Source organism: Phalaenopsis equestris, unplaced genomic scaffold, assembly GCF_001263595.1.
Source record: "Phalaenopsis equestris unplaced genomic scaffold, ASM126359v1 Scaffold000548, whole genome shotgun sequence".
NCBI classification, from domain to species: domain Eukaryota; kingdom Viridiplantae; phylum Streptophyta; class Magnoliopsida; order Asparagales; family Orchidaceae; genus Phalaenopsis; species Phalaenopsis equestris.
In genome coordinates this window covers 225,125-243,686 of record NW_018164988.1, presented here as the reverse complement: position 1 = coordinate 243,686, position 18,562 = coordinate 225,125, and the positions used below count along the sequence as shown (strand labels likewise).

The 18,562-nt window shown below is 39.1% G+C and overlaps 1 protein-coding gene across 2 annotated transcripts in view; it reads right to left on the bottom strand.

The window, feature by feature from the left end:
* Window positions 1-905: 905 nt before the first annotated feature.
* Window positions 906-18,562, bottom strand: part of LOC110029096 (4-hydroxy-tetrahydrodipicolinate synthase 2, chloroplastic-like) — an 18,313-nt gene continuing 656 nt past the window's right edge. The window contains exons 1-3 of one of the 2 annotated variants that reach the window (XM_020731223.1): window positions 14,007-14,079; window positions 2,648-2,728; window positions 906-2,006 (exon numbers count right to left, since the gene is read on the bottom strand). In XM_020731223.1, coding sequence (XP_020586882.1) covers window positions 1,079-2,006; window positions 2,648-2,728; window positions 14,007-14,020 — 1,023 coding nt within the window. In that variant the 5' untranslated portion in view covers window positions 14,021-14,079 and the 3' untranslated portion in view covers window positions 906-1,078. Of the gene's footprint in view, window positions 2,007-2,647; window positions 2,729-14,006; window positions 14,080-18,562 lie in introns of those variants that run through there. The other variant, XM_020731222.1, reaches the window with a different exon arrangement.

The following is an 18,562-nucleotide window of genomic DNA, read 5'->3' as shown; positions in this document are numbered from 1 at the left end:
TTTTTTGACAGCCCTATTGCTGCCTGAGATTTTCAATTGAAAAAAAAAAAGGAAGATTTGCGTACATACCACTAAATTTTTATTTATTTACATATCTAACATTTATGCTAATTTTTACATATATATATCCCCTAAACTAAACATGAAAATGTATATTTTACTTTTAAAAATAAAAATTGTGGCATTTTTTATGCAATAAAAAAATTTTGGGCCATGCAAATATTAAGGAATTTGGTGGTTATGTATGTAAATGCCCCTAAAAGATGTCCGGCAAGAGCAGCCCTTTGACATTCTTAACCTTATTTCTAAGCACTGCTATACATACCCCACAGTTCTGATGCATATTGCACTTTTAATTTTAAATAGCTACAAATTTTGAATGTCATAAATATAGAAATTAAAGTTTAGGTGTTAGATATATAAATACATACAAATTATGTTGTATATATTTACGTACATACAGCAAAATTCTTATGTATTTACAAATCTAATACCAACAATTTAATTTTCAGTTATACCACTTTATTCATGCAGTAAAATGCATATTTCACTTGAAAACTAGTAACACTCACATTTTTTTGAGTGATGTAAGAAACTTGACCGTTATGCACATAAAAATCAAAGTTTAGATTTTAGATGCATAAATAAAAAAGGGCTGTTACATACATAATAGCACATTAAACGTTGTTATTTCTAAATCTAGCGCCGCCATACATTTTTCAAATTCTCGCTCTAATATCTAAATTCGTGAATCATGTCAGAAACCGAACTCATATTTTTCATTTTTATGAAATTCTCAATGGCTTGATCGTGACGCGCATAAATACATCAATTCAGTAGTTCAAAAATATCACTCAGAATCTAGATGTTAGATTTTATAAATAACAATATTTCGGATGATATTAATGTAATTATGCCTACAAATAAATTATATGTTATGTATGTAAATGCCCCATAACAATACTAGATGCAAAGGAAACATTGCTATGAGCAATTGGAAACTACAATTCCAAAATAGTCATATAAATAAATACTCACCATCATCATCATCATCATCATCATCACATCATCATCATAACTAATATCGACCCACCAAAACAAATTCATCATCATCAAGAACCTTCACCTCTCCATCCCCAACAAAATGCTCCCTTCCAATCTCCTCCACCAACCTCACAAACTCAATTCTCTTCTCAACAGGAAGAGGAACATATGGGAGTCTAAACACAGGCCGGATCACCCCGAGCTGCGCCAGTGCGGTATTAAGACCAATGGGATTCGGCTCACCGAAAAGCCACTTAACCAGCGGCATCACCTTCGAATTCAGTGACGTGTTCTTCCCTCCGAACATCAGCTCGTGCATCAGACCCGGAACGAGATTGCTCGTCACCGATATGACTCCGACGGCACCATAAGACCACCTAGCATCATGACACTCATCATCATTGCCGCTCCAGATCGCCATTCCTCCGCCCACATATTCCTTTATTCGATCATTTCCGACGCATTCCTTGACGCCGGCCATGTTTGGATTCGCCGAAATTTTACCGACGACGGTCGGAGGAATGTCTTGTCCGGTTCTCGAAGGTACATTATAGATGATGGTCGGTCCCATGGAAAGAACGGCTTCGAAATGGGAGACAATACCTTTGAGAGATGTCTTGCCGTAATAAGGATTAATGTGAAGGGCGGCGTGCATGCCGACGGCGAAACCTTGTTCGGTGGCGTGGATCGCCTCCCTCGTCGAGTTGCTTCCAGTGTTCCCTATTACTTTGATGGAAGCGCCGAAACAGTTGACGGTATGTCCAATGAGCATGATGTGTTCGTCCCAGCTCATAAGGTGGCCTTCCCCTGTCGTGCCTCCCACGACTACGCCTTCAGCACCATTCATAATCTGTGTATGCATTAAGGCGTCGAAGGCTTCGAGGTCGAATCTGCCGTCTGGTAAGTATGGGGTCTTGATGGCTGTGATTAATCTTAGACCCTTTATGCCATCCACAGAGGTCCTGTATAGTGGCACATAGCATACAGAAACTCGAGAAGTTCAAAAACAAACTTTTAACAAAAGAAGAAATAGAAAACCAGAAATTTAATTAGTATCAAAAAAGTGCTTGAAATTCCTTGAAGAATTTTAATTTAGGGGCATTTTATGCATGCCACGCCATTCTTATGTATTTACATATCTTAACAGGTAAACATTCATATTTAGTTGCATAGCATTCAAATCTTTAACATCAGCTAAAAGTACCACCATTATTATCTTTTTAAAAGTGAACTATACATTTTCATGCATAGGTTTATGACACCTATGTAAATACATAAGAATTGTGCGGTATGCATGTAATTTCGCTTTAAATTAATAGTGGAAGAACAGACACATGGTCCCAATTGAGTTTTGAACTATACATTTTCATGCATAGGTTTATGACACCAAGAAGTTATAAGTGTAAATATTAAAGTTTGTGTGTTGGATATGTAAATACATAAGAATTGCGCGGTATGTATGTAATTTCGCTTTAAATTAATAGTGGAAGAATAGACACATGGTCCCAATTGAGTTAAAAAAAGGAAATTAGCAGTATGTGAAAGAAAATAAGATACACATATCATAAAAATGATAATAATTCTTGAAAATGTCCAACAATACCTGTTTTTAACTTCAAGGCTGCGCATTGGAAGATGAAAATCTGAAACAACAGCTGCCTCCGGAGATTTCCAGACTCCATTCCTGCATGTAAGCATAGATTTGAAAAAATAAAGTCATAGAATGCACGATATAAAAAAGAAGGAAGGGTTAATATATATACAACTTAAACCTTGTGTATTTACATGTCTAACTAGTAAAGTCTCCAAATAGTTCCCTGGCTATTCACATGGCGCCATTTTAGTACCACAGTCTTTCAAAGTGTCAAATTAGTCATAATACTCTTTTTATGAGTTGAAATAGTCCAAACGAGGACTATTTTATCCCTAAATAGAAGAGTCTCATAACTAAATTGACACTTTTATAGAATTTGGGACTAAAATGGACCCCTACCAAAAGGCAAGGGATCGTTTTGATACATTCTCCATGACTAACAAACTTAAAACTTCAATTTTTACCAACATACCAACTTATCAATGCATGAAAATGTGTATTTCATTTTATTTTAAGTTAAAATGGTGGTATGAAACATTTAGGTGCTATAAATGTAAAAAATTAAAGTTTAGGCGTTAAATATGTAAATATATAGCAATTGGGTGGTATGTATGTAAATTCACCTAAAAAAGTGCCTATCAAGCCTATGTCATCAGATAAATCGAGAGGCGTTTGTGTGCCATCTTTCCTTGTCTGATAGCATGTTTAATTCCATAAAATATTTAAATACGATATTTTATTTCACCTGCTCATAAAATATATCATTCAAATAACTTCAACTGATACATCTTTCTAAATACAATATTTTATTAATAAGATTCAGCCTGAGATAAAACAGGTTGGGCTATAGCTGACAATAGCATTGCTGGTCAACATAACTTACTAACAAAGCTCCAAGAGCCTGTAAGAGTCTCCTAGATCATAACACTTCCTTTGACGTCATTTAGTTCAACAAATCAATAGTAGTCAACAAGCAAATGTTACTTAATAGTTGATTCTCCAATGGTATAATCAATCTACACAACATTATACCCGCCATGTTGGTGCTGTTGTTGATTTCATATTAATTTCCTCAAAATAATGGACATTTTCAGGATAATTATGTTTTGGGATTTGATCAAAATTTGTTGCTAAATTTAATGTAAATTTAGAGAAAATAGAGAAGGGATAGACGTTAACTTATTTAAATTGAACCACACAAATCTTAATGTTCTCGTGTTAAGTTCCCCAATGCTTGATCTCAAATATAATTACTTTGCTATGGATTTGAAGAATCGAGAAACAAGATGTGCAGAGTCCAGCAATGACTTGTCAATGAAGTCAAGGAGCGTGCCCAGATGCATGAAAGATAAATGAAAAAGGTCTCACTCAGATAATTCAATTGCATGTTTAGCATGTGAGGGCTTCTTAGACATGATGAAAAAATTTGCTAGAAATTTGTACATAAACTTGTCAAAAATGGATATTTTATTTACTTTGCATTCAGAAAAGCGTGCTCATCAAGACATATATCTAGATAAACTCTAATTCCATTATTTGTGATTTGAGAAATATTTACATGATTGTTGATGATGAAGAATAAATTTCGTTACTATTGTGCTCTTTATCTTCCTCCTATCAGTGCTTTCGTGGGATCATTTACAATGGTAAATATATCACAAAATTAATTTGTGAAAATTTTACTTCTTTCTAAATATGTAAATGCTAAGCTTGAGGGCATATGGCATGAAAAATCAGCTAAAGACTTATTGATTAGGGGAGATTTTCTGAGAAAGGTGATACGATCCAGGCCAACAGTGATGAAATTGCAATAGATAGGTGGAAAAAGTCAAACGAGGGTTGCTCTTACAAAAATAACAAACAAGATAGAATGATGAACTACAGTTTGAGAGGTAGATTGTCTCTCCGACAACCCTACAAGTCGCTAGGAATGCCACAAGGAAAGAAAGAAAGCTGCAGTCCCCCCCCCAAAAAAAAATCCCCCTTAATTTCTTGCCCCGCCCAATAAAGCGTGACGAGGTTGTCCCGCTTAAACCGGCTGCCCGCTGCTTTAGCTTGGGCTTGTCGGTCCAGACCGGTCCTCCCTAGACCAGTTCTACTGAGGAGGCCTAGCTCGTATCAACACTCCCTTCCCAAAGAAGCACCTTATCCTCAAGGTGGAAAGATAGGATCTATTTTTGGATTACTTTGGAAGGTTCCCACGTAGCTTCATAGTCTGTAGATATTTTCATCTGATCAGTGCATCCTTTGCTCCAACCAACCCCGACGCACTCCTTCAACCTCTACAGGTTCCAGAACCACCTCCATGTCCTCCATTAGCATCGGTTGTAGTGAAAACGAGGGGTATGATCTCCAATAGGACGCTTCAGTTGAGAAAAATGAAAAACAAGATGTATTGTTGATTATGGTGGTAGCCTCAAACTGTAGGCCACTGCCCCAATGCATTTCATCATCTCATAAGGTCCAAAAATATAGCAAATAAAGTTTCTCGTTCTTCCTCATCAATGTCTTCTACCCACAAGGCCTCGGCTTTAAATGAACCTTGTCCCCGGGCTCGAATTGTATCTCCCTCCTATGCCCATCCGCCTTCCTCTTCATGATATATTGAGATCTCTCTTAATTTTTGCCAATGCTCTGTCCCTCTCCTTCAAGTACTAGTCAACAATTGATATCGGTGTGGCGCTATGCCCGTAGTGTATCAGGTGAGGTGGATCCTGCCCATACAAAATCTTGAGGGGTGGTATGTGTCACAGTATGGTATGAGGTATTATACCAATATTTTGCCCATGCAATCCACCTCGCCCCCAGTTTTGGAGTATCTAATAAAAAGCAACACAGATGTCTCCACGCTCCTATTGACCACCTGTGTCTGGTCATCTGTCCGAGGATAATATGCGGCGTTCCTCATAAGGATTGTTCCCTGTAACCTGAACAACTCCTTACAAAAGTGGCTGAGGAACACCCTATTTATATCTAATGTAATCAAGTATGGAATTTCGTGCAAGCGAACCACTTTCTGTATGAATATTGTCGCCACTGAGATCATCGTATAGGGGTGGCGTAATGGAATGAAATGTGCGTACTTGCTCAGGCGATCCACGACCACCAAAATCATCGTTAACCCCACTGATCGGGGCAACCCCTCTATAAATCCATAGTCATTTCCTCCCAAACCTTCTTCGGTAATGCTAGGGATTGTAGCAACCCTCCTGGCACCGTGGTCTGGTAGTTATGTCGTAGGTACACATCGCACAACGCCGCCATGTCTTCCATATATCTGTGCATCCCCATCCAGTAAAGCTCTATCGATAACGACAGTAGGTCTTTCGTACCCCGGAATATTCCCCTACTGCACCGTCGTGAAACTCCTGCAATAATCTCGAAATGTACTTCGATGTCCTTGGTAACACGAACAGCACACGATAGTTTAATTCCCCACCCCCCCTAATTCGAATCATGGGTGACTGTTTGGATCTTGTAGCAACTCTGCTCGCATTTTCCTCAACCCTTCATCTTGCTTGATCTTCCGTCTCATTGCTACACAATCGAAGACCAAGGATACTGAAAAGGCTGCCAACTGAGTCTCTTCCCTCTTTCTCGACAGGGCATCTAAGTCTTTATTCTCCAACCCTGATCGGCACTAAATCTCGAAATCATATCCCAACAACTTGGATAGTCGCCTCTGATGCACATCAATCACCATCTTCTGCTCCAACAGGTACTTCAATCCTTTGATCTGTTCTGACAAGAAAGTGTCATCCCAATAGGTAGAGTCGCCACTTTTAAATGGCCAAGACAATAGGCATTAACTCCTGCTAGTAAACTTACTTGAGCCCCGCCCTAGCGGTGAGCACCTGGCTAAAGTGAACAATCAGTCGTTATTCTTGCATGAGTACTGCTCTCAATCCGTACCCTGATGCATCTATCTCTAACACAAATGCTCCATTAATATCTGAAAGTACTAATGCTAGAACACTTATCATGGCCCTCTTCAAATGCTCGAAGGCCTGTGTTGCGGCTTCCCCCCACTTGAAATTGTCTTTCTTCAGTTAATCTGTCGGTGGTCATGCTATTATGTCATATCCCTTCACAGATTTTAGGTAGCATCCGGTAAGACCTAGGAATCCCCTCAACTCCTTCAAGCTCCTGAGGCCAGTACACCATAGCCTTAATCTTGGATGGGTCTACTGCTACTCCTGCCCTAGTCACCACGTGCTCAAGGTACTCTACCAGTAGTTGTGCAAAGGAACATTTCTTCAAATTGGCGTACAACTGTGCTCTCTCAACTTCTCAAATATTGTCCTCATGTGCTCCACATGTTCTATCTTTGTACGACTATAGATCAGAATGTCATCAAAGAAAGCCAAAACAAATTTCTAAGGTAAGGCTGCAAAACCCTATTCATTAGGGACTGAAATGTGATCGGCACATTAGTGAGGCCAAACAGCATCACCAAGAACTCATAATGCTCTTCACGTGTCCTGAACACCGTCGTGCACATCTACTAGTCTCATCTTGATATGGAGATATTTCGGTTGAAGACTGATTTTTGAGAAGATGACTGCCCCATAAAGCTCATCTAGCAACTCATCAATCACATGAATAGGAACTGTATCCAGCATCATTTCCTTATTCCAGGCCCGATAGCACATGCAGAACCTCCAGCTACCGTCTTTTTTCTTCACCAACAGAATTGGACTGAAGAAGGGGCTCATAATAGATTTGATAACCCCAACCTCGAGCATCTCTCAAATCAACTCATCTATCTCATCCTTCTGAATCTGAGTGTACTCGTATGGTCTAACACTGATATCAGGGGCACCCTCCTTTAATGTATTTGCATGCTCATGCTCCCTTGGGGGTAATAACTCGCTTAGAAGCTGAAAGACATCCGTAGACAGCTATAGAAGTTGTTGGACCCCTTCGAAAAACTCTGCCAACTCTGGATCTTGGATCTCTTCAATGCTCTGCAATTCCACCAAATAGCCTAGCCCTGCTCCTCTATCAACTTGACCATGATTTTGAGCGACACCATGATTTTGCATAAACTGACATCTCCTCTCAGCATTACATTCCTACCCTCCACCTGAAACTCCATCATCAAGGATTTCCAGTCCACCTTCATCTACCCGAGCGTCTGCAGTCACTTCATCCTGAGAATCACATCTGTGCCACCCAAATTCAAGAAAAGGAAGTCTTACACCACCTATAAGTCATGCAGTGTTAGAACCAACCCTTTGCAAATTCCCATACTTTTCTCCACTTTCCCTGTCCCCATCATGACGTATAAGCTCCCTGCAGTGGCCAACTCCAAACCTAATTGATCCATGACCTGATTTAAGATAAACTTATGTGGCTCTGCTATCCACCAACACCAAAATCAGTTGTTCCTTGATTGCCCCCTCATTTTCATGGTGTGATTATGAGTACATGACACCACTGAATTGAGAGATACCTCTGCTACATCCAAATGGAGATGCTCCTCATTCACCACATCTTCCTCTGATTCCTCACCCTCTATCTTCTCCTGAACTAAAAGGATCTGAATGGTGCGCTCCTTGCAAAGATGGCCCGGGGCATGTCTCCTCATAGGCGGTAACATAATCATTTTGCACTTTTATCCTGCACTTCTACATCAGTGAGGTGTTTGAAATTGCCCCCAAGACGGGTCCTCTTATTCTTCTCCTTCGACGTCTCTTTCTAAAATGACACCACCTAGATCCTCGGTGTCATGGCTGTCAAGGCATTCTTGTAGAATCCTCCTATGTTTCCGTCTTTGTTGGTTTTTTTTCACCTGTTTCTTGTCCTCCATCATCTAAGGGAGTTTTGTCATTTCTCTCAATCCACGTGATCTCAAAGGTTAATGGTTGCTCGTATGTCAAGCTTCAGGCCTTTCAATATGTCTCCTTCCAGTCATTCTGCAGAAAATATCGCTCAATCTCCCTGACAAGAACTCAAACTTCTCCCTGTATTTTGTAATCGTCCCCTCCTAAGTCAAAGCATAGAATTGCTCGTGCAGGTCTCCTTCCAAAATAGCTTGGAAATGCTCCAACATGAAACTTCTCCCACAAGTGCATCGGATATCTTGCCTCCATCTACTGAACCCACGTTATAGCTTTTCCCTCCAAACATAATCCTGTCACCATGAGCTTCTCTTCCTTAGTTAACCTATTGAATGCAAAGTATCGCTCCACCTGATACACCCACCCATGTGCATGTTCCCCTTCGAAAATCAACATCTTCCGTTTTTTGGACATGCATCTCTGCCTCAACTTCCTCTTCCTCTGGTATTTCGCCCTCATGTGTTTAGTGTGAAACTCTCTCCTCCAGTCAAAGCCTACCTCCTTCATGCTCTTTCATGTTCCCCTTCGAAAATCAACATCTTCCGTTTTTTGGACCATGCATCTCTGCCTCAACTTCCTCTTCCTCTTCCTCTGGTATTTCGCCCTCATGTGTCTAGTGTGAAACTCTCTCCTCCAGTCAAAGCCTCCCTCCTTCATGCTCTTTCATGCCCCTTGCACCATCCCTCTAATTTTAGACCCAGTCTCCTTCATCGCAAGTTTTCACTCCCCCTCCTCTCAGAGTCCTAAAGGGATGCTTTTGGTGCTAGATGATGCCCTCCTCGTTTGATCTCCTTCCCTGTTGACCTGTTCAAGAATTCTCTGATCAACCCTTGGTTAGGGTTTGCAACTAGAGCGGTCGGCATGGCCTTGGATTGCATCTCCATGAGCTTTTTCATCATCTCCCACATTTCTCCTATGCTCTCGAACCTGTCCTCCAATCGGCTCTCTATGGAAGAAAACATGTCATCAATGATGGCGAACCTTTCTTCTATCCCCTATCTTTGTCATCCCTCCAAGATCTTACTCTAATACAAATTTGATATGATCCGAAACCAAAATCAGAAAGCTAACAGCGACAAAATTTCAATAGATATGTGACAACACTCAAATCAGGGTTGCTCTTATGAAAAAAAAAAACAAGATACAATGATAAACTATTGTTCGAGAGGTAGATTGTCTCTCCCACAACCCTAGATGTCGCTAAGAACACCACAAGGAAAAAAAGAAAACTGCAACCAACACAAAACCTAACATGAAAACAAACCCTAGCCCCCTTCTCCTCCTAAATACTTGCCCTAGATCCTTTCTAAACGTTTTCCTCCCAAATCCCCCTTAATTTCCAAATGTGAGTAGCAGCTTTGTGACTTCAGCCTGGGCGCTGGAATCGCACCTTGTATTAAGTGATGGGGTCGTCCCACTTAAACCGGCCGCCCACTGCTTTGGCTTGGGCTGGCCAATCCAAACCGGTCCTCCCTAGACCGGTTCCGCTGGGAAGGGCTGGCGGGCATCAAAAGGATAAACTTGTAAGCATGATAAAAGTAAACTTAGTGGTAGGTAAAAAGATTAAGCTTGTTTTAATGCAATAAAAATGATTACATAAAAGAAAAACTATCATGCATTGTAATATACAAAATAATGCGTAGATGAAAACAATAAAAGCATAACTCAATGGATGCGAGCATTTTTGTAGATTGGCCCACTACAAACATAAATAATTTTCGTTCGGTTTCTGATAGCTGCAAATAGCAGTGAATGCTTATCAACATATTCATATCATAAGTATGTTAATGAGGAATTTTTTTTCCATTTATAAAACCAATTTTAAATGTTGTCCACAGAGAAAGTAGTTGCATATAATATCATTGGTTTTGAGTCTCTTGAAGCTATGAAGTTGAGGAAGCATCATAACAAGGCTATGACAATAGCTATAGTTATGATATTTTTATATCAATGATATATGATACAAGTTTTCTAAAGATGACAAGATTCTTAAGGTTTGCAAAAGCATGATAGCTGTCTTCAAAATGAATGGCGTTTGTGGACTGTTATAGGGTGCATTTTTTAGTGGTCTTGATACAATTTATTAGTTTTACTAAGTATTGTGATTTCTGGAAGCAAAAAAGTGTTAGTTTCTTGTGAAGGTTCTGGAGGAAAAGAAAATATGGTATGAAAATTTAATAATGAGTGCACTTTCAGTATCAATGGATCCATCTTAGAACTTAAGAATGCTTTCAAGGTCTCTCTTGAATTTTAATGCATCATCTAGGTTTATTGAGTTTGGGCAACCTTCATCCTTTTAGACTGCCATACAAAGTTGATTCACTCATGACAAGCCATCATGTTAACTTCCAAAAAGGCCAAAATAATCTATAAACCTAAAAGACTACAATAGGCTCACACTGAACTTGAGTCAGTCACTTATTGTAGGCCCAATATGATGATGATAAGTCATCATTTAGATCAAAATCAACTTTCTTATATAGTTTTAATTAAACAGAGTCCGCATTGATAAGACAAGATAGTCAAACTTAAGTTGAGGTCTTCATTTGACTAAACCAAACCTAATCACTCTAGGCCTAGGGCCAAAATGGACTTTATAATAGTAGAGGCCACCTAAATTTGACTCAATTGATCTCAATTAATTTTTTTTCTTCTAAGACAAATTTTTAGTCCAACATATAAATCTAGAAATATATACATATATATACAAATGGACTTTATAATAGTAGAGGCCACCTAAAGTAGGGTTGTTAATAATTCAATCTAAGTTAATCTGTCCCCAAATACCAACTCGAAGTCATCCAATCTGATTTTCAGCCAAGCCAAGCCAAATTAAAATTTGAATATACATATATATATGTGACTGTGTGTGGGCCAAAATGGACTTTATAATAGTAGAGGCCACCTAAAGTATGTGTGTGTGTGTGTGTGTGTGTGTGTGTATATATCTATGTATGTATGAAACAATTCATATATAAAATATGTTTATTATTAATATTTTGAGACAATTTGAAGAGACGGGATATGATTCAATATCAACTTGAAATCGGCATTAAAATCAAACTAAGCCAAAAATTTGGCATGGCACAACTTATTCAGCCTACTTCAAGTTCCAACTAATTTTAATAAAAAGGCAAGCACTTAAGCTCAATGATTTCTAATGTGTGGAATAGATCATCACACAGCTCACTTAGACAAAATGTGGTTTTTAGACAACTTCCAATTAACTTAAACTTAACCACAGTTGAACTAAAGTAATTCAAACTAGACTAATCTACTGTAACTTAATTATCCCCTAAGATCCCACAATGTCAACTTGGCTTCCATTAAACCTTAAGGATCATCATACACTAAAAATCTGAGCCAGCTAACTTTACCATAAGCTTGGAGCTTGATTTAGGCCTAAAGTAGAACTAGCCTAACTTATACTGACATCTAATGCACCAATCAAGTAGCTCAAAACAAGTGGCTAAACAAGACATAAATTGGGTTCAATCACATCTTGGCTCACCCAAGTAAGTTTGACTAGTTTAATTAAACAAATGAAGCAAAAATTGTTTCAATTGGTCAATCCATAAACCCAAATCAAAATTTAGGCTAACTCAAGCTAAGCTTATATTCATTCTTTAGTCCAATCAACCTTGGCTAGAAATCAAAGGAATTACTTCACTCAAAATGATTTAAACAAACTCGTTTTAATGAAAGTTTAGATTAATCATATTGAGCCAATAGCATAAAGGCAGACAGTGAGTGTCCTTTACCATATTCATCCAACGAATCTATTGGGAATATCTAAGAAGTAAGAAGAGTCAACTTATGGCAACTAATTAGACTTCCTAAGCTAATATGACGTAAAATCTTCAATTATTGGTGGGCTGTATTTCTTGCATACCTTGCTTTTTTTGCCTTCCCACAGCTGAAATCAGTAGCCATACAGGAATAAGAGTAGCAGCACCAGAGCACTCAGCAAGGCAGCCGGTAAAAGGTGACAGCAGCTCGGCAAGGGATTCACAAGGCAGCCACACAATCAGAAATAAAGGAGAGGCTTCAATTCCCGGTGGTGAGCTACAGGAACGAAACTAAGCCTTCATGTGATGAACAAAATATGACAAAAGAGAAGATAGGGAAAGGAGAAAATTTCTTCTATGACTGCTAATCGATTTTCCCACCATTTTCCCCGGAAATTCCACTCCTTCAAATAAAAAATTTCAGCAAGGATTAATCTAATCCACTTCCTAAAACAAAATCGATCAAGAAGTAAGCCTGCCTAAAACAAACTACACAAGTTAAAATTAAACGATATATCCAATTGGAATTATCATATTCTGATTTAAAATTCAAATAGAAATTATCCAAAAATAAAAAAAACATTGAAGTTCATCCTTATACTCTGTTGTAATCAGAATTTCAATCAATCGTTTAGCTCCCAGCGTCATTATTTCTCTAGTATGGTAGCTTATTGATTATCCAATCATGCATTTGAATACATCCTTTTCAGCATCAACATCGTGATAAAAGAACCAACACATTCAAAAAAGTTTACAGAGAAATCAGAACATAAACATTGATATTTCCACAATTTAATGACCAAATCATATTCCTAGATCATATATGCCCATATGCCTAAGGCCATGAGTGAAGAAGCCAATGCAAAGATAGATGAAAAAACTCACAATGATTCAGCTATGTTATGATGAAGATCCCAAAAGAAAAGGTGGCATAATTTGTGGCTTGAGGTAGATTTTTGTACATGAACAAAAGCTATCCAATAAACTTGGTCGAAAACAAAGGCTGTATATAATTCACACGCAGCAAGGTATGCTTACAAATAATATTTGCATGAATTCAATTCCATTATTTTTTATTTGAACAATATTTGTATGACTGCTTTTTTATTCTTTTTTTAAATTTTATTATTAATGATAACGATCGAGCTATGTTTCTTTTTACCCACCTTTTATAATACTTTACTATCAAGTTATGTTACTTTTTGCCTGTCTTCTATAACTATTTAGCAACACCGTATTTATAATAAATATACCATCAGCTTACATGATATTAAAAATCTGCTTCTTTCTAGAGATAATTTGCTAAGCTTGAGGATGCAACAGATCAAAAGCTGATCGAGCAAATATTGATTAGGGGGACATATTCTAAGAAAGTGCACACTTCTAATTGTGGTAGAGGAAGATCTCAGGGCATGTACCAAAAAGTGGCTTTCTTCTATTGCAAAAAACAAAAAAAAAAAAGACAATATTTGGGAGATAAATTCTAAAAAAGGGAGTACTTCTACTTGTGGCAGAGCTAAATCTCAGCAAATACAAAAGGATGTGACTCGCTTCTATTGAAAAAACAATGACATGATGAAACGTTGTAATGCATTGAAGTAGAATATATATGGCAATGATAATGAAGGTGAATAACCAAATGTGAATGTTGTTGCAAATTAGTCTAATTCAAATTTAAAGCTGCTCTTTTGGAGATTAGTGAAGATAAATGAAAATAATAGTAAATTCTTCACTTACCTTATGCATACCATAGTGTTTTGATAAGGAGTTGGCTTTCAATCATAAGTCTTGTTCTAGTGGCTATGTTTATAATATAAATAGAGCATTCAAACTTGTTGGTCTTGGTGCTGTAAAGTTGAGGATACATGTTAGTGTGACTATGACATTGGCTACAGTTAGACATGTACCAAATCTAAAAGATAAAAAATAAAAAATACTTCTTAATTGAGATTATTTGTTGATTCTAATGCTAACACCTCAAAATATCTCAAAAATTACACCGTGCTCACAAACAGAAAACGGCTCAAAACCCATTATGTAATTGTAAACTTTTCTATTAATATCATATTTGACCACAATTTTTAGAAACCATTCATGGGTGAGCATAGATTTTCTTAACCTATATTCCACTTTCACAACCTACAAGTAATGATCTATGCTCTACTGCCAAAAATGATCTAAAATTTAAGATGAATGAAGGAGAATAATTGAATAAACCAACCTTCCTGTCATGGTCAACACTCAAAGTAAGGGCTTTGTAGAATATTCCAAATATTTTGGGTCATGGAAAGCATTGATTTTTCAACACATTTAAAGTAACAAGGCTATGAATGTATATTCATTAACAATTTTGCAGTGAAAAAAAAAATGAAAAGATCCTTTTATGATTACTATAATGGGCATTTTATGATAGAATTTTACATTTTGAGGGGGGGGGGGGGGGGGGACAATGCAAAAGCATAACTAAATTTGGTTTTACCCAAATTGCAGAAGTTTTCTATTGGAGACAGCTCTCTTAATCCTTGTTCTTTTTTGGAATTCGCCTCGTGTTACCCACTTATTATTTGATCTTCATTGTCCAGTTAGTTCGTCCTTACTACTTCCTCCCTTCTTAAAGAATTATAACTCAAATCCCTCTTTCTTATTCCCTTGACTCAGGTAAGAAAAGATTGAGAGAGAGACAGTGATGGTCTTCTAGTTAGAGAGAGGAAGTAGACATGGTTTCTCAAAAAGAGGTACAAGGGTGGCAAGAACTGCAAGATGGCTCTGGATTGGCTAATCAGAGGAGAGAGAGGAGGGGCAGGGATAAAACATTGACCAAGAATCATTTCATATTATGAAAAATGCAAATCAACGGTTAGCTTGAATAAATGATAAGAGTTATTCACTAATCACTCATAAATGTACGTTATCATATGCAGAAACCTTCCTATATTGATACTTTTGTTATAATATGACTCTTAATTATGGTAATGGCATACTCGTGATTTCCTTGTGAGCTTCTACGGTCTACTTGGGGGGGGGCTCATCTAAATAGATGAGGAAGAGGCTTGTAAGAGAAAGAGGAATAAGCCTACAAGGGAGAAGATAGGCTTGTAGGGGGGAGGAGCCTACTACAAAGGAAGAAGATAGGCTTGAGAAGGGAGAGGCCACTACAAGGAGGAAGATAGAAAGAAGACCAAGAAGAGGAAGAAAACTTGTCCAAGAAGGAGAAGAAAGGGAGAGGCTTCAAGAATTAAGGGAGGAGTCTTTGATCTTGTATCGAGGTAGTTTCGAGGGAGAGAGATCAAGAGGATTGGTCATTCCTCAATGTAAAAGGAAGTCTTGTAATTCTTTTTTGCTTTAGTGGATTGATAGTTGATTCCCTCCGTGGATGTAGGTCTATGGACCGAACCACGTAATTGTTGTGTTCTTGTGTTTGTGTCATTGTCGCATTTTTTTCCTGCAGTTTTCTTTTTCCTGTTTCTCCCCTCCTCTTTCGGCAGCCCATGTTCTTGAAGAGAAAGGGTAACAAGATCACAACCTGCAGGCAGGTGTTCATTTCTTGGAGGCACTGCAAAAACTGAAAGGTTGTCCAGTTCTTTAAAGCTTTGCAGGTTCTTGGTGTTCTTGGTGATCAAGAGCTGCAGGAGTTCTTTGGAATTTTCTCTTGGTGTTTGGCGGGGCAAGAATTCACAACAACTGGCGCCGTCTGTGGAAATTTCAGCCATGATAATGGCAACTGCCGAATTCGACATCGAGAAATTCACCGGGAAGAACGACTTCGGCCCAAGAAGAAGTTTTTTGGGCGGTCATTCGGAGCGATGACGGCAGTTACAGGAACCACAGGTTCGGGCGAAGAAGACTGCGGACAGGAGAAGGATTCGCGGCAGGGGGCTTCGGTTCGGAATTGCGGAATTATCTCTCGACAGGAGAAGCCCGCTCGAACGATATCCGCTTCAGGATCTGCTTGCGAACAGAGGCTTCTGCAGTTCTGCGGACAGGCGGAGCGGATCGGACCAAGCAGCAACTGATTCGGAGAGCCGGAGAGTTTTGCGCGACAGAAGGATTCGCCTTGCAATTCTGCCTGGGAGGCTTCGACGCAAGCTCAACAGAAGAGTTTGCGCAACAGGAGGTGCATCGCGGTAGGGTTCGCCGGGAATCCTGCGGGAGGAAATTTCGCAGGGGAGGCAGGGTTTGATCTTTTCTTGAAAGCTAAAGAAAGAAGTTTTTTCTTTCCTTGGTTCTTTGGCTGAAAGTAGAGGAACGCATCAAGGGGAGGAATATTTCTTGTGCGGATCCTTATTGGAAAAAGAAAAGGAATCTGAGGAATCTCCTGCAGCTGAAGAAAGGAAATATTGGATATTTCTTTGTTGTGGAATGAATGCATGAAGGAATATTCCCTCCTAATTTTCTTGGGAATTTCTTTTGCTTGAGGCTTTTGTGCGACAAGTGTAGTTGCGGCAGGTGTTCGCAAGTTTGTCGCCGGAGTTGCGACGGGTGCAGTTGCGGCAGAAGTTCGCAAGTTTGTCGCAGAAGTTGCGGCAGGTGCAGTTACGACAGGTGGTGCTAGACGAGCGGTGTTCGCAAGTTTGTTGCACGAGTAGTTGCGGCAGGTATCGAGCAGCGGAGTTCGCAAGTTTATTGCAGGAGTTGTGACAGGTGGTGCTCGGCCAGCGGAGTTCGCAAGTTTGTCGCAGGAGTTGCGGTAGGTGCAGTTGCGATAGGTGGTGCTCAACGAACGGTGTTAGCAAGTTTGTCGCACGAGTTACGACAGGAGTCCGCAAGTTTGTCGCAGGAGTTGCGACAGGTGCAGTTGCGGCAGGAGTTTGCAATTTTGTCGCAGTAGTTGCAGCAAGTGCAGTTGCAACAAGTGGTGTTCAGCCAGCGGTGTTCGCAAGTTTGTCGCAGGAGTTGCGACATGTGCAGTTGCGAAAGGTGGTGCTCAACCAGCGGTGTTCGCAAATTTTGTCGCAGATAGAGTTGCGGCAGGTGCAGTTGCGACAGGTGGAGGGAATCTCTATTATGAAGTTTTATAATTAAGATTCAAGGTGGAGAATTGTTAATATGACTCTTAATTATGGTAATGGCATACTTGTGATTTCCTTGTGAGCTTATATGGTCTACTTGGGGGGGTCTCATTTATTTATAAATAGATGAGGGAGAGGCTTGTAGGAGAAGGGGGAATAAGACTACAAGGGAGAAGATAGGCTTGTAGGGGGAAGGAGTCTACTATAAGGGAAGAAGATAGGCTTGCAGAAGGGAGATGCCACTATAAGGAGACCAAGAAGACCAAGAAGAGGAAGGAAATTTGTCCAAGAAGGAGAAGAAAGGGAGAGGCTTCAAGAATTAAGGGAGGAGCCTTTGATCTTGTATCGAGGTAGTTTCGAGGGAGAGAGATCAAGAGGATTGGTCATTCCTTAATGTAAAAGGAAGCCTTGTAATTCTTCTTTGCTTTAGAGGATTGATAGTTGATTCCCTCCGTGGATGTAGGTCTATGGACCGAACCACGTAATTGTTGTATTCTTGTGTTTGTGTCCTTGTCGCATTTTCTTCCTGCAGTTTTCTTTTCCCTGTTTCTCCCCTCCTCTTTCGGCAGCCAAGGTTCTTGAAGAGAAAGGGTAACAAGATCGCAACCTGCAGGCAGGTGTTCGTTTCTTGGAGGCTCTGCAAGAATTGAAAGGCTGTCCAATTCTTTAAAGCTTTGCAGGTTCTTAGTGTTCTTGGTGATCAAAAGCTGCAGGAGTTCTTTGGAATTTTCTCTTGGTGTTTGGCGGGGCAAGAATTCATAACAACTTTATTTTCCATTTATTTAGAATGAAGATGCATAAATCTAAATAAATAGAAACTAGGATTAAAATAAAACCGCAAAAGTAGCATTTTCTCTCTCTCCCACAAGCAGCCAATAACTTATGGGCTTCATTTTGCATGCATGCACAGGCCAAAATCACAACAGCCGATGAAGCATGAATCATTGAAATATGCATTTGGCTGAAAAGCAAATTATTTCCCCAAAAATGAACAGCCTTGAAGAATAATTTAGAAAATATCAGAAACAAAGGCATAATTTGCTATATAAGAGGACATGTACTTAATGAAATTGTGAAAAACAAGTGCGCTTATAAGAAGGCATGAAACAAATATAATATAAAATCAATTTCAATCAGAAACTGCACAATGCCTCCTTCAATCATGCTGTGATCAACAACAAAAAAAGACACACAGAGCATGCTTACCATAGAATACGTAAAGAATATTTATAGTTTCTTTTCCGCAGCATATATATATATATATATGCTCGACGATTTCCACTT